This window comes from Bufo bufo, chromosome 4 (genome assembly GCF_905171765.1).
Source record: "Bufo bufo chromosome 4, aBufBuf1.1, whole genome shotgun sequence".
In the NCBI taxonomy this organism is placed as follows: domain Eukaryota; kingdom Metazoa; phylum Chordata; class Amphibia; order Anura; family Bufonidae; genus Bufo; species Bufo bufo.
Genome location: NC_053392.1, coordinates 456,864,947 through 456,878,710, shown reverse-complemented (window position 1 = coordinate 456,878,710; position 13,764 = coordinate 456,864,947). Strand labels below are relative to the sequence as shown.

The 13,764-nt window shown below is 40.0% G+C and overlaps 1 protein-coding gene across 1 annotated transcript in view; it reads right to left on the bottom strand.

Moving 5' to 3' along the window:
- Positions 1 to 13,764, bottom strand: part of SMYD3 (SET and MYND domain containing 3) — an 876,371-nt gene that overhangs the window by 690,276 nt on the left and 172,331 nt on the right. The window contains exons 4-5 of the mRNA XM_040429445.1: positions 12,952 to 13,009; positions 9,425 to 9,561 (exon numbers count right to left, since the gene is read on the bottom strand). Coding sequence (XP_040285379.1) covers positions 9,425 to 9,561; positions 12,952 to 13,009 — 195 coding nt within the window. The remainder of the gene's footprint in view (positions 1 to 9,424; positions 9,562 to 12,951; positions 13,010 to 13,764) is intronic.

Sequence of the window (13,764 nt, the reverse complement as noted above, 5' to 3'; positions counted from 1 at the left end):
CACATTTTATGACCAATTTGTGCAGAAATCCATATCATTTCAAAGGGTTCACATACTTTTTCTTGTAACTGTAGCTCCACCTGCTGTTTGTCCTTTTTCTAATTTCTCTGTCCTGCTCATTGAGATTGAAGTACATGCTCAGTTCCATCTTTCAACTGCCACCACCTGCTGTAGAAAGGACACAGCCCCTGAGAAAGTACACTCCACCAAAGCTGCCAGCTTGAAATAAATTTACCAAAGCAATTGGATCAATTAATGGGGAGATCTCTGGATCCATGTGAGGTGCAGTGCTTCTTCTAGGTTTGTTAGAAAGAGATTGTCATGTACTATATAATCTCCGGTTTTCTTTTTTTACATTAATCATGGGATAACCCATTTTACTAGCTACCTTGCAGCTCACTGCACTTCATATTAGCTCCAATACTGGCCGAGTGACTATCTGATGCTGTTTTATTTATATTCCCCAGCCAACACAAGGGGCAGAAAATTACCACCATGTATGCAGGGTTGCCAACCAGAATTTTTCTTTTTTCTAGACAACTTATCTTAAAATCACGGACAGTCAACATTTTTTACGGACAAATTGGAAAACCATAATAAATGATAAAGATTATAAGTAATACATGTCTGTAGCTCAATATACTGATAACACCTCATTACCAGCATTTACTTTGAGCTGTAAAACTATGAAAATTACCCCCAAAATAATCTAGTCATATACCACCAGCCTCAAAAAATTCACGGACACATCTATTTTTTTATACAGACGTAAGAAAAAAGTCACCAATTTTTACTGACGGTCCAGAAATTACTGGACAGTTGCCAACCCTTATGTATTGTATCTCTCAAACCAATATATATAGATTGTGCGCGCTCATCAGCAGGGACCTATATAAATGAAGATTACCAACATTATACCAACCATATTCCTAAAGGAATGACTTTCAAATATGTCAATACCCTTTAAACAACACTGCTGTTACCTAGACATGCAAATGTACAGGGAGTGCAGAATTATTAGGCAAGTTGTATTTTTGAGGATTAATTTTATTATTGAACAACAACCATGTTTTCAATGAACCCAAAAAACTCATTAATATCAAAGCTGAATATTTTTGGAAGTAGTTTTTAGTTTGTTTTTAGTTTTAGCTATTTTAGGGGGATATCTGTGTGTGCAGGTGACTATTACTGTGCATAATTATTAGGCAACTTAACAAAAAACTAATATATACCCATTTCAATTATTTATTTTTACCAGTGAAACCAATATAACATCTCAACATTCACAAATATACATTTCTGACATTCAAAAACAAAACAAAAACAAATCAGTGACCAATATAGCCACCTTTCTTTGCAAGGACACTCAAAAGCCTGCCATCCATGGATTCTGTCAGTGTTTTGATCTGTTCACCATCAACATTGCGTGCAGCAGCAACCACAGCCTCCCAGACACTGTTCAGAGAGGTGTACTGTTTTCCCTCCTTGTAAATCTCACATTTGATGATGGACCACAGGTTCTCAATGGGGTTCAGATCAGGTGAACAAGGAGGCCATGTCATTAGATTTTCTTCTTTTATACCCTTTCTTGCCAGCCACGCTGTGGAGTACTTGGATGCGTGTGATGGAGCATTGTCCTGCATGAAAATCATGTTTTTCTTGAAGGATGCAGACTTCTTCCTGTACCACTGCTTGAAGAAGGTGTCTTCCAGAAACTGGCAGTAGGACTGGGAGTTGAGCTTGACTCCATCCTCAACCCGAAAAGGCCCCACAAGCTCATCTTTGATGATACCAGCCCAAACCAGTACTCCACCTCCACCTTGCTGGCGTCTGAGTCGGACTGGAGCTCTCTGCCCTTTACCAATCCAGCCACGGGCCCATCCATCTGGCCCATCAAGACTCACTCTCATTTCATCAGTCTATAAAACCTTAGAAAAATCAGTCTTGAGATATTTCTTGGCCCATTCTTGAGGTTTCAGCTTGTGTGTCTTGTTCAGTGGTGGTCGTCTTTCAGCCTTTCTTACCTTGGCCATGTCTCTGAGTATTGCACACCTTGTGCTTTTGGGCACTCCAGTGATGTTGCAGCTCTGAAATATGGCCAAACTGGTGGCAAGTGGCATCTTGGCAGCTGCACGCTTGACTTTTCTCAGTTCATGGGCAGTTATTTTGCGCCTTGGTTTTTCCACACGCTTCTTGCGACCCTGTTGACTATTTTGAATGAAACGCTTAATTGTTCGATGATCACGCTTCAGAAGCTTTGCAATTTTAAGAGTGCTGCATCCCTCTGCAAGATATCTCACTATTTTTGACTTTTCTGAGCCTGTCAAGTCCTTCTTTCGACCCATTTTGCCAAAGGAAAGGAAGTTGCCTAATAATTATGCACACCTAATATAGGGTGTTGATATCATTAGACCACACCCCTTCTCATTACAGAGATGCACATCACCTAATATGCTTAATTGGTAGTAGGCTTTCGAGCCTATACAGCTTGGAGTAAGACAACATGCATAAAGAGGATGATGTGGTCAAAATACTCATTTGCCTAATTATTCTGCACGCAGTGTATAGTGGACACTCAGTTGACTACAGTATTTCCCTGGTACCAAGCAGTTAATAACGAACATTAGTGTTGAGCGAATCTAAGTTCACGACCTCCCAGGAATCCGAATTTCCTCGTGCTTTGTGGAAATGAATCAACTTTCTCTGAAATGGCGGTAAAAATAAAAATCATACTTGACTAAGCAACTCGGCACAAACCAAATATTTTAGTAAAATTTGGCAAAGCAGCCAAATCAAATTTTTAAGAACTTTGCTCATCTCTACCAAACACCTAGCATGACATTCTCCATTTGCAAGTCCTTAAAAACTATTTAAGAGGTCAAAAATGACACACAACCATCAAGATTCCACAGATAATTTAATCTGATCTGACTTTTTTGGGGATATGCCAGGAAGGCGTAATTTTGGAGTCTTAAATAGCATTTGTCAGCATGATCAACCCTTTTAAATCAGGCATATAGCCTGGTAGGGTTGATCATGGTGACTAAAATGATACCATTCTTTTTTTCTCTAGGGTTAATATTTTCAGATTTATATGCAAATTAATGAAAAATAAAACAGCACATCGCTAGTAAGTAATCATGGGTGTGCCTCCGAATATTGATACAGCTGAATAGGAAGGTTCAATCACTGTAGCAATTATTGCTCCCCCATATATTTTGCAATGGCCAATGCAAATGAAAAGCGATCCAGGTGCTGATCTGTGGTTGTCACTGGGCCTACTCAGAGCTGATGTGAGAACAGAGGGCTAAACAACATGTCTAACCCTATGAATCAAAGGTGGGGAGGCAGTACAGAGAGCACAAGGGTGTTGGGCTACTGGTGCTCCCAGAGATACATCCAGCCCCTTAGTGCTTCAAATAGATAATTTGCCTAAATATAAAAAAGGTGAAATCTGCAAATATTAACCCTAGAGACAAAAGAAAGTTATCATTTTGGTCATCATGAACAATCCTACCAGGCAATATGGCAGAATTAATAGGGTCGATTATGTTGACAGATGCTCTGTAAGAAATCTATATTGAATACTTATGTGATTGCTTCCTCGATATCAGATGATCAAATGTTTAAAGCTGACCATTAGTCTGACATAATCCATAGTTATAAGCAATTGTCAGGTAAGAAATCTGCAATAATCTGTACTACACTCACCTAAAGAATTATTAGGAACACCTGTTCTATTTCTCATTAATGCAATTATCTAGTCAACCAATCACAAGGCAGTTGCTTCAATGCATTTAGGGGTGTGGTCCTGGTCAAGACAATCTCCTGAACTCCAAACTGAATGTCAGAATGGGAAAGAAAGGTGATTTAAGCAATTTTGAGCGTGGCATGGTTGTTGGTGCCAGACGGGCCGGTCTGAGTATTTCACAATCTGCTCAGTTACTGGGATTTTCACGCACAACCATTTCTAGGGTTTACAAAGAATGGTGTGAAAAGGGAAAAACATCCAGTATGCGGCAGTCCTGTGGGCAAAAATGCCTTGTGGATGCTAGAGGTCAGAGGAGAATGGGCCGACTGATTCAAGCTGATAGAAGAGCAACGTTGACTGAAATAACCACTCGTTACAACCGAGGTATGCAGCAAAGCATTTGTGAAGCCACAACACACACAATCTAGAGGCGGATGGGCTACAACAGCAGAAGACCCCACCGGGTACCACTCATCTCCACTACAAATAGGAAAAAGACGCTACAATTTGCACGAGCTCACCAAAATTGGACTGTTGAAGACTGGAAAAATGTTGCCTGGTCTGATGAGTCTCGATTTCTGTTGAGACATTCAAATGGTAGAGTCCGAATTTGGCGTAAACAGAGTGAGAACATGTATCCATCCTCTGATGGCTACTTCCAGCTGGATAATGCACCATGTCACAAAGCTCGAATCATTTCAAATTGGTTTCTTGAACATGACAATGAGTTCACTGTACTAAAATGGCCCAAAAAGTCATCAGATCTCAACCCAATAGAGCCCAATAGAGCATCTTTGGGATGTGGTGGAACGGGAGCTTTGTGCCCTGGATGTGCATCCCTCAAATCTCTATCAACTGCAAGATGCTATCCTATCAATATGGGCCAACATTTCTAAAGAATGCTATCAGCACCTTGTTGAATCAATGCCATGTAGAATTAAGGCAGTTGTGAAGGCAAAAGGGGGTCCAACACCGTATTAGTATGGTGTTCCTAATAATTCTTTAGGTGAGTGTATAAACACAATTTTTACCTAAAAATGATAAAAGAGGTGGACTGGATTAAAGTGCCTAACCAATTCATTCTTGCTTGCAGGCTTCATTGGTTTCTAGTTTATGACAATTTCAAGCGTGGGATGTAAATAAACATTTATGCCAGAGACAGTTTTATCAAAACAAATGCACAGATATAACAAAAAAACGTTTCAAAACTATTAATCTCAAATTCAATACCAAATAATCTACCACACAGTAAAGTGCTGGAAATTCCTCAATAGTAAGACATTAAGAAATCAGTCGACATTGCTCTACAAGTATTACTTAGCCAGAAATAGTCACTTTTTAGTCCCTATGGGGGCAAAAATGCATTACAAAATAGGCACTGTGGGGGAATTCATTAAAGACAACCTTTCAGCACCAAAATGGCCTACAAATTACCATCACCTACAGCCATGCAGAATTCCTTATATTATTGTATGCTCTGAAGCTGGACACTGTCCCTGACAACTAGCCTAAGTGCAGCAGTTTGAGAGGTAATACCATATTATGATGAGGCCTGATCAAAGTACATGCTGTACCATCAACATAATAAAATAACATAAGAACTGAAAAGAGAAGTCTTAGGGAGGTATTACACTGGCCGATATTTGGGATGGTCAAGCACCAATCATCGCTTCAATCGCCGATCGTTTGCTTTGACCTATTACATTGGCAATTGCAAAATATACTGTATTGGGGAGCAATAATTGCTACAGTGATTGTACCTCCCTCATTCGCCTGTATCGATAATCAGCAGCACACCCCTGATTACACAGGACAAGGTTCTGTTTTTTTAATTAATGCAGCATATAGCTAGACCCTACTTTCACTGAATTCATTTGAGGCCTGTTGGCACAAGAATAGGAGTCATTATAGAGTAGGGTCCCATCTAAAGGAGGTCGCCTTGCTGTGGTAGATGAGCACATTTTGATCAAAATATATTTGCCAGTTACATCATTCATGAATACAGCATTAGTTTATAGATTCTATATTTGCAGAGTGATGTTACATTGTTTTTGGCTTTACTGTTGCATTTTTAGCCATGGTGACATGTATCTGCACATTTATTTTATTTTACAGGACGTGCTGACTAACTTTGTGTTTTGATTTTGCAAAGTGCTGCCAATAAGTGAGCAGCTTTGATGTTGCCTAACCAACGCAAGCAACTGAAAAACAAGAGTTTACTTATTTATCGGCTGATCTGCACTACAATTACATGGGCTGATTATTGGGCACAAACCTTCCTATGAACACTTTCGCCAATAACTGACCCGAGAATTGTCCAGTGTAATATGGCCTTTAATAAAAGAGATAGTTTTGATCAGAGAATATTAGAAAGGCATTAAAGAAGTTACAAAAAAAAAAATAACTGAAAAACCCTGGCCACGCAACATCAGGCTATAATAAACTCTACAAAAACATGCAAGTCTATGCAATTCCCAACAGTTGCCCTCCACACACAGGGAATAGTACTTGCCTAGTACGTTTGAATAACACTTTTTCAGTGTCGGACTGAGGTGCGCTGACCAGTAAAACTGATTCTGGAGGCTCACTGTACCTTAAAACTGCACCAAGTATTTTGCTAACTGGCTCCTGCCTTGGACTTGGGCCCTCTGAGATATCGGAGTCAGGAACCCATGCTTACATAATGGAAGGCAACAGCATGATGCTGCAATATGTGCTGTCAGAACTATTGGATAGGCCTATACAGATATATGGAAATGAACATTAGGAGAAGCCATCTTGTCTGATTTTGTCAAAAGGGCAATATGAGTTCAAACCCTTTGGACTTAGAATCCCTAACTCCGAGATAAAGGATTTGTGCAGAAATGTTTGTATAAGTATTCTCTTGAGAGGAGGGTGTTTAGCACATATCATGAGTTTTAGTTTATTTTCAGTGAGTAAAAAGAATATAATTTAGTAATCATTGTAATTTATATATTAATTCTCATATGAATAGATTTTGTTTTGTTTTTATATGATATGTTATAAAATTGGGTGTTTTATATAACTAGAAGTTTGATAAAGGGATATCCATTTCGTGTTAGAACTGAGGTGGAAATTCCAATGTAGTTTCAGAGTGCTATGTCAGAGAGTGAGACTGGTGTGAAGATAAATTATCTGTTTATCAGAAGATCTCGGGAAGGGGGGATTGTAAACACAGATGTCCATAAGCAAACAATGTCTTCATCAAGACAAAGGGCAAAGTATCACTTGAATCCTGTTTTATCACAATGACTAGGAAAGGTGTTTAGTCATGTCTAGGAGTTGTGTACCTACAAGTCCTTGAGAATAGAGGTCTAATCCTGGATACACCTTTATATTGAAATTCTATTGTTCTAAAAGTTCTGTCTAAAATCCCAGTTAAAGATGATTCCTTCTTCAAATTAAAAGGGAAAATATAGGAAATAGCTATAAGTGTCAAAACTTTTTACATAGAGCCCTAGTGCCATCTAGTGGTAGAGTAAAAATTAAGACGTATTACAAAATAGTTGGGGAAATTAACATTTGTGATGTCACTAGTAAATGATCAAACCAGACCAATCCCATTTTTGAATGGGATAAAAAGGTGGCATGAGCTGACAGAGGGGAGGCCATCTGATCCACCTACCTGAGGAAGTCATCAGAACCATCAGGTGAACTAGGACCACCTATCCAGTCATCAAGGGGGATACACCCATTCCTTGAGAACATCATTCCATTCCTCAATCTTTTCAAGGAGGACACAACCGTCCAGGAACAAATAGGACCAGACCAGTCTATAGTCCTGAATCTTGAAACTGATTTCTGCCAGCCGATACACTGGTATAGTATAAACTTTCCTATATTCTATAGGTGAACGAAAATAATATATTTGCACATATATATATATATTCAATTAACCATATTTTGGGTGTAGAATCTGTTTTGGAATAAGGCTGGTTTGTAACTGCAGTATCATTCTAACTTTTTCCAATGCAGGGAGATTAATACATACTGTTGAAAATTATTCTTATATCACAGTATCATCTCCAAGGAACTGAGTTCAGTTCTATGCATGTATGGTTGATATTTTATATATATATATATATATATATATATATATATAAAATGATATAAATCAGACATGAGTTTATTCTGAGACATCTATCGGCTGAGAGAAATCAGGTAGCAAAGTAATTAAAAATATATTGTAGGGTATTATCACAATAAGAAATTGTAAGGAATATATGTATATCCTATAGGTTATTTTGGCTTTCTTAAAAGATTGCATATCATTAATTAATTTTCATAATTTTATTGTCACCGATTTGACATTTGATTAATTTGCACTGTATTATTATTATTTTAATAAATATATATTTTGATTTACCAATGACTTATTTTTGTGGTCAAACTTAGCGCAGATCACGAGCTCCTATTGGCTTAGTCTTTGTGATAATAAGTTAGAAACTTCTCCCTTACAGATTCCAATTTATTTACAGAAAGAATATAGACTGTTAATCAGTGCAGTATAAATATTCTGACAGTGTGTTGATCAGGACCAGGGACGGACTAGCAACTTAAAATGGCCCTGGAAAAAAATACTAAAAGTGGCCCTACCAAATTGACAGCAGGTGGTACAACACAAGTAATCAGGACGAACACAAGTAGATAAGATCAGCCATACCATCTGTACACTGCCTCATAGGCTTCAAACCTAATAGCCAGTTTTCTATGAGTGTGAACGTCAGGTCAGGAAGCTATGGGTAGTATTCCACTGCATCGCCATCCTGATAATGGTGATATAGTTTAATTGAGTAGGGCATCTGAGGTACTTGGCCGGGTACATAACATGCTCCCATGGTTAAGTAATACTGGGAGTGTCAGATCGTTTTGTACCCGGTTGCCTGAGGAGGGCCCAGGTGGCCCCCTGGACATCAGCCCACAGGGAAATTTCCCTGTAGGCTCCATGCCCAGTCTGCCCCTGATAATGTCTCTTAGCAGCGACTTCAAGAAGACGGGTTTCTTGGTAAAAAGGATACTGGCTTGCCTGTTTCTGTACCCAGAAGTCATCAAAGCCACCTGGTGCATCTATAATGGCTAGTTTATTTGATTACCTACGCAGTTTTTAATATAGACACATAGACTGTTTGAGATGTTCTATGCTGCCTATTTATATGTAATTCAGTCAATCTACGGTATTGAGCCATGTGCCATTTCTGCAGGCGGTGGGGGACTAAGAACCCACCGTTACACATGGGCCCACTGAAGGACTCACCTGCTCCCTGTGGGCCAATCTGAGCCTTTCTGTATTATAAAAATACCATCAATTTTATTTTCATTTGACTATCCCTTAATATAATTCCCACGATAGTTTGATAAAAGTGAATTTTTATCGTTTGAAGAAAACAGATTCCTTTGTAGACCTTCAGACAACTTGCATTTTAATTAAAGATCCTTACTAAACAGAAGCTTTACTACCACAATTAATCATTGGCACTGACAAATAAACACGTTGATGAAGAGAGTCCCTTGGCTACTTTTCTAGAGTTAAAAGGAACTATGTCTTATACCTTACACGCACACCTTCATGACTGTCTGTAGATTTCAACAACCGAAAACTGCATTACATCACACAGAATTCAACCTTCTTACAAATTTAGACTTGGCACTTACTTTGCAGAAATACTCAAGTGTCTGGAATCCAGGTGGGAGCTTGGAAGAGTCTGGGATTTCTTTCTTTAGGTATTGCTCTAATGTTGCTGCGAGATGCCCCAGGCCTTGTTTCATGTCTTCATTCAGATCTTTGAAATCTGGGTAGGGTTAAAGTGGGGGAGAGTTACAGGTGGGCCAAAGAGTGGGAGGAATATAGACACAGGTACTTGAATACAGTATGGTCTTACTGTAATAGGAATTTCCAGGAGTAAAACAGATGTAAAATCAGATGCCACATGTCAATTAACTAGGTATTTTACAACATATTCTGCACTTCAGCTCGTTATTATTACATTATGATTATCATTTGATTCCCTAAGAATTCTTAGAAAATAAAAATGTGCTAGAAATTGACAATTCATAAGAGAAATTCTGATTGCAAAAGAACCAATATATTGAGATGAGTCTCCTAAATCGGCTCAAGTGCAGTCAAGTGTTTTTTCTAGTCTACTGCAATCACATTTTGGGCTGGAAAAAAAAGTCTTTATCAACCGCCTAGGTATAAGTACCACTGATGCTATATGAATATTACTAACTAACACTTGGGCTGTCACAAATTTTGTCTGCCTATGATTGCCTATAGCTTGTCAGGCTAAGTTGCCTGAATTGAATCACATGGAGTCATTTATGGCAGAAGACCAAGATGGATCATACCAAGTAGAACAACTGTGGCTTCCCTGGACAACTTTCTTGATTGGCTATGCTGAGAATAGGAGGTTGTGTTGGTCATAGATGTGATACTTAGAACCTTGCCTTCTGTGACTGTTGGATTTCCACTGCCCCCTACCAATTCCCCCTTTTTCTTTCTCTCTTCCTCTCCGCTTTCTTTCCCATACCCTTTTTCTTTTCCCCTTTTCTCTTTATATTTTTTTATTTCACTTTAGCATAATTTAGCATAGTGCTGGGAGGACCTGTACATTATACTATAAGACAGTCGACCCTCAGCTTGGATTGGCGGGCTCTGTTGTTGGCGTTATATACATAATTTGTTACTATGACACCATAACTTGCACCTTACTATATTGCAGGTTCTGTATTCTTTATAAAGTTGTTAATAAACATTAGAGTTTAAAAAAAACAACACATAGATGAATACAGGTTAAAAAGGCTTGACAAAGACCATGTTATTTTTCATCCATCATAATTTAGATTATGTCAGCAGCGCATCCCTGGTTTAAACTGAGAGGTGTGCTTCCGACCAGCGATCACTTTCATGCTCGCCTAAATGATCTGATAAGCTGAAAAACTAGCATTTGTACATTTATCAGATGATTGCTAGCAAATTTACAAGAATGTTCATCCATAATAATGGGCCCAATCACATGCTAATGTAAAAGGGCACTAATACAACATACCGTATTTTTCGGCATATAAGACGCGCCGCCCCCCCCCAAAAAAATGGGGGGGAAAAGTTAGTGCATCTTATGGGGTGAATATATGGGAAAAAAGAATGTCCAGAGCTTGTGAGGTCACTGTACCTGCTGTGCTGCGATGCGATCAAACGGCCGCTGCGATCCGGGCGCGCTTGTGGTGCTTGGTAGGAGCCGGATGCGCTGCGGGTGTTCCTAGACTGGAACCGACCGGGCTGCATATGGTGATGCAGAGGCTGGTCGGCTATGCGGGCTGTCCGTGGTGGGGACCAGCCGGCCTCAGCATGTGCTGGGTGTAGGGACCGGCCGGCCCGAAGCGCTGCTACGGCGGAGGGAGGAGGAGGAAAGTTGGAGCGCTCAGCGCAAGAGCAGGCAGAAAGAGAGGCGGAGCAGACTTACGTGTCACACATGCCTGCTCCGCCTCTCGTCTCCGTCACACTGCCTGCGCCTATAGCGTTTTAGGTATGATTTTCTGTTTTAGGTATGCCAATAACTGCTTGTCCGTGAATTGACATTCAGAGCCTGAAAACTTGTCCTCATTTGACCATGGCCTTCTGTCTGTCTGTCTACACCCCAGTCAGGGCAAAGTGACCCCCCCCCCCCCCCAATAAAGTGTCCCCACCCCAATAAATTGACCCCCCTAATAAAGTGACCCCACTCCTAATAAATTGACCCCACTCCTAATAAATTGACCCCACTCCTAATAAAGTGACCTCACTCGTAATAACCGGGTGTCATCAGCAGATCCCCCCATAATATTGTGTCAGCAGCAGATCCCCCCCCCCCCATAATCTATAATGTGTCAATATTATTTTAACACAACTTTGGTTAAAAATATTATTTTTCTTATTTTCCTCCTCTAAAATCTAGGTGCATCTTATGTGCAGGTGCGTCTTATAGGGCGAAAAATACGGTAGTTACAAAGTAAACAGTAAAATTCTACATTTTAATTTACAGAGAAATCCGTATTGTGTACTTAAATTATTATAAAAACATGAGACCTGTAATTATTAAAGGGGTTTTTCGAGATGTATTTTTTAATTTCATCTTGCCTCCCTTAATGTGAATACAACCATTGCACAGATGATAATTACAATTTCCTTATTAAGCCAGTGCTGGGCTCCCCAGTCTAATTAGCTTATGTGTCCAGAATCACGTGCACGTGATTCTATGTGTGCGTACACACATATATAGCACAGCAGGAAGACTAGGAAGAGCACTGGTTCTCAGGAGCAGCGGTGGCCAGAGTGGGAGAGGCAAGTTGATTTAGGCCTCTTGCACATGAACGTGTGCGCCCCGTGGCCGTGCTGCGGCCCGCAAATTGCGGGCTGCAATGCACGAACATCCACCGTGGGGCAGCCACAGCAGGTCGCAGACCCATTCACTTTAATGGGTCTGCGATCCGACCGTTCTGCAAAAAGATAGGAGATCTTCTATCTTTTTGCGGAACGGAAGTACAGGACGATACCCCACGGAAGCACTCCGTAGTGCTTCCGTAGGGTTCCGTTCCGTGCTTCCGTACCGCACCATTCCGCATCTCCAGATTTGCGGACCCACTGAAGTGAATGGGTCCGCATCCGTGATGCGGAATGCACACGGAACGGTGCCCGTGTATTGCGGATCCGCAAATGCGGCCCGCATTACGGCCACGGAGCGCACACGTTCGTGTAAAATAAGCCTTATATTTTTTTGTGTGAGATGATCTGGGGCCTGAATGGGGGGACTTATTCACATTGGGGCTCTGATCTGAGGTCTGATTGGGGGTCTTTCACGTTGGGGTCAGATCTGAGGTCTGATTGGGGGTCTGATCGGGGGTCTTATGAACATCGGGGGTTTGAGCTGAGGTCTGAATGGGGTCTTACTAACATTGGTGGTTTTATAAACATCGGGGTTCTGATTGGGACTCTGATCTTAGGTCTAATAAAAAATAAAAAAATTTCCTATTTTCCTCCTCTAAAACCTAGGTGCGTCTTATGGGGGCGAAAAACATGGTATATATTCAAAACCCACAGTAAATAATGAATATTAGATAATCTAATGTGGTCTAATAAGTTTGTTATTTTAAGAACAATTACTTCGGTTACGTACAAAAATCATAAAAAATACTGAGAAACTTACGTGACTGAAGATCATTTATTGAATACAGTTCTTCTGATGTGCAGTCTGGTTGTTCAAGCTGCCACAAAAAAATAAGGAAGTAAGAACACATCTTGCTCATTTACAAAACAAATATACATGATACTTCTAGAGTTTAAATCTAGAAGAATAGAAAAAGTTTAGCCAAAAGGTAAGGATTAACATTAGCAGGTCTGTTTTTGTTACCATTCATTAAAGGGCTTGCCCAGGATAACTAAAAAAAAAAGGATGCTGTACTTACCTCCTTGTACCAAATTGTATGCCAGGTGAATTACAGAGCTTTATTAGTTCAGTTATAGCGTTACATTAGCTTGTAAACGCTGGGATGTTTCATTCTTCCCAGACCTTAAAGGGGTTGTCTGGTTTCTGATATTGATAACCTATACTCAGATCATTGGGGGTCCGAATGGGACGGAGGTGCTGTAATTCCACTGCCTGCCGCTGCATTGCAGACGGCGAGCAGGTAAACAGTGAAGAGAATGCAGTGCTCATACAGGAGCCACAGTTTCTTCAAACAGCTGATCTGATATTGATCACCAAACCTCTTTACTAATGCTATTTAACTGATGCTGGTCAGTCCATGTACTGCACAGATGTTGGACCCCAACAATTAGATACTGATGGCTTATTCTTTGTTGTTTTTCTTCTAATTTTTTTGCCATTATTGTTTTTACTATTTTATCTAGTCCCCTAAGACACTATGCCGGCTGAAAAGTCATTTTATAATGCCCTTTACTTATTAATATTTTCCTATTTTCCCCATTATAGTTATTTAAGCTACCCACGGTTTATCCT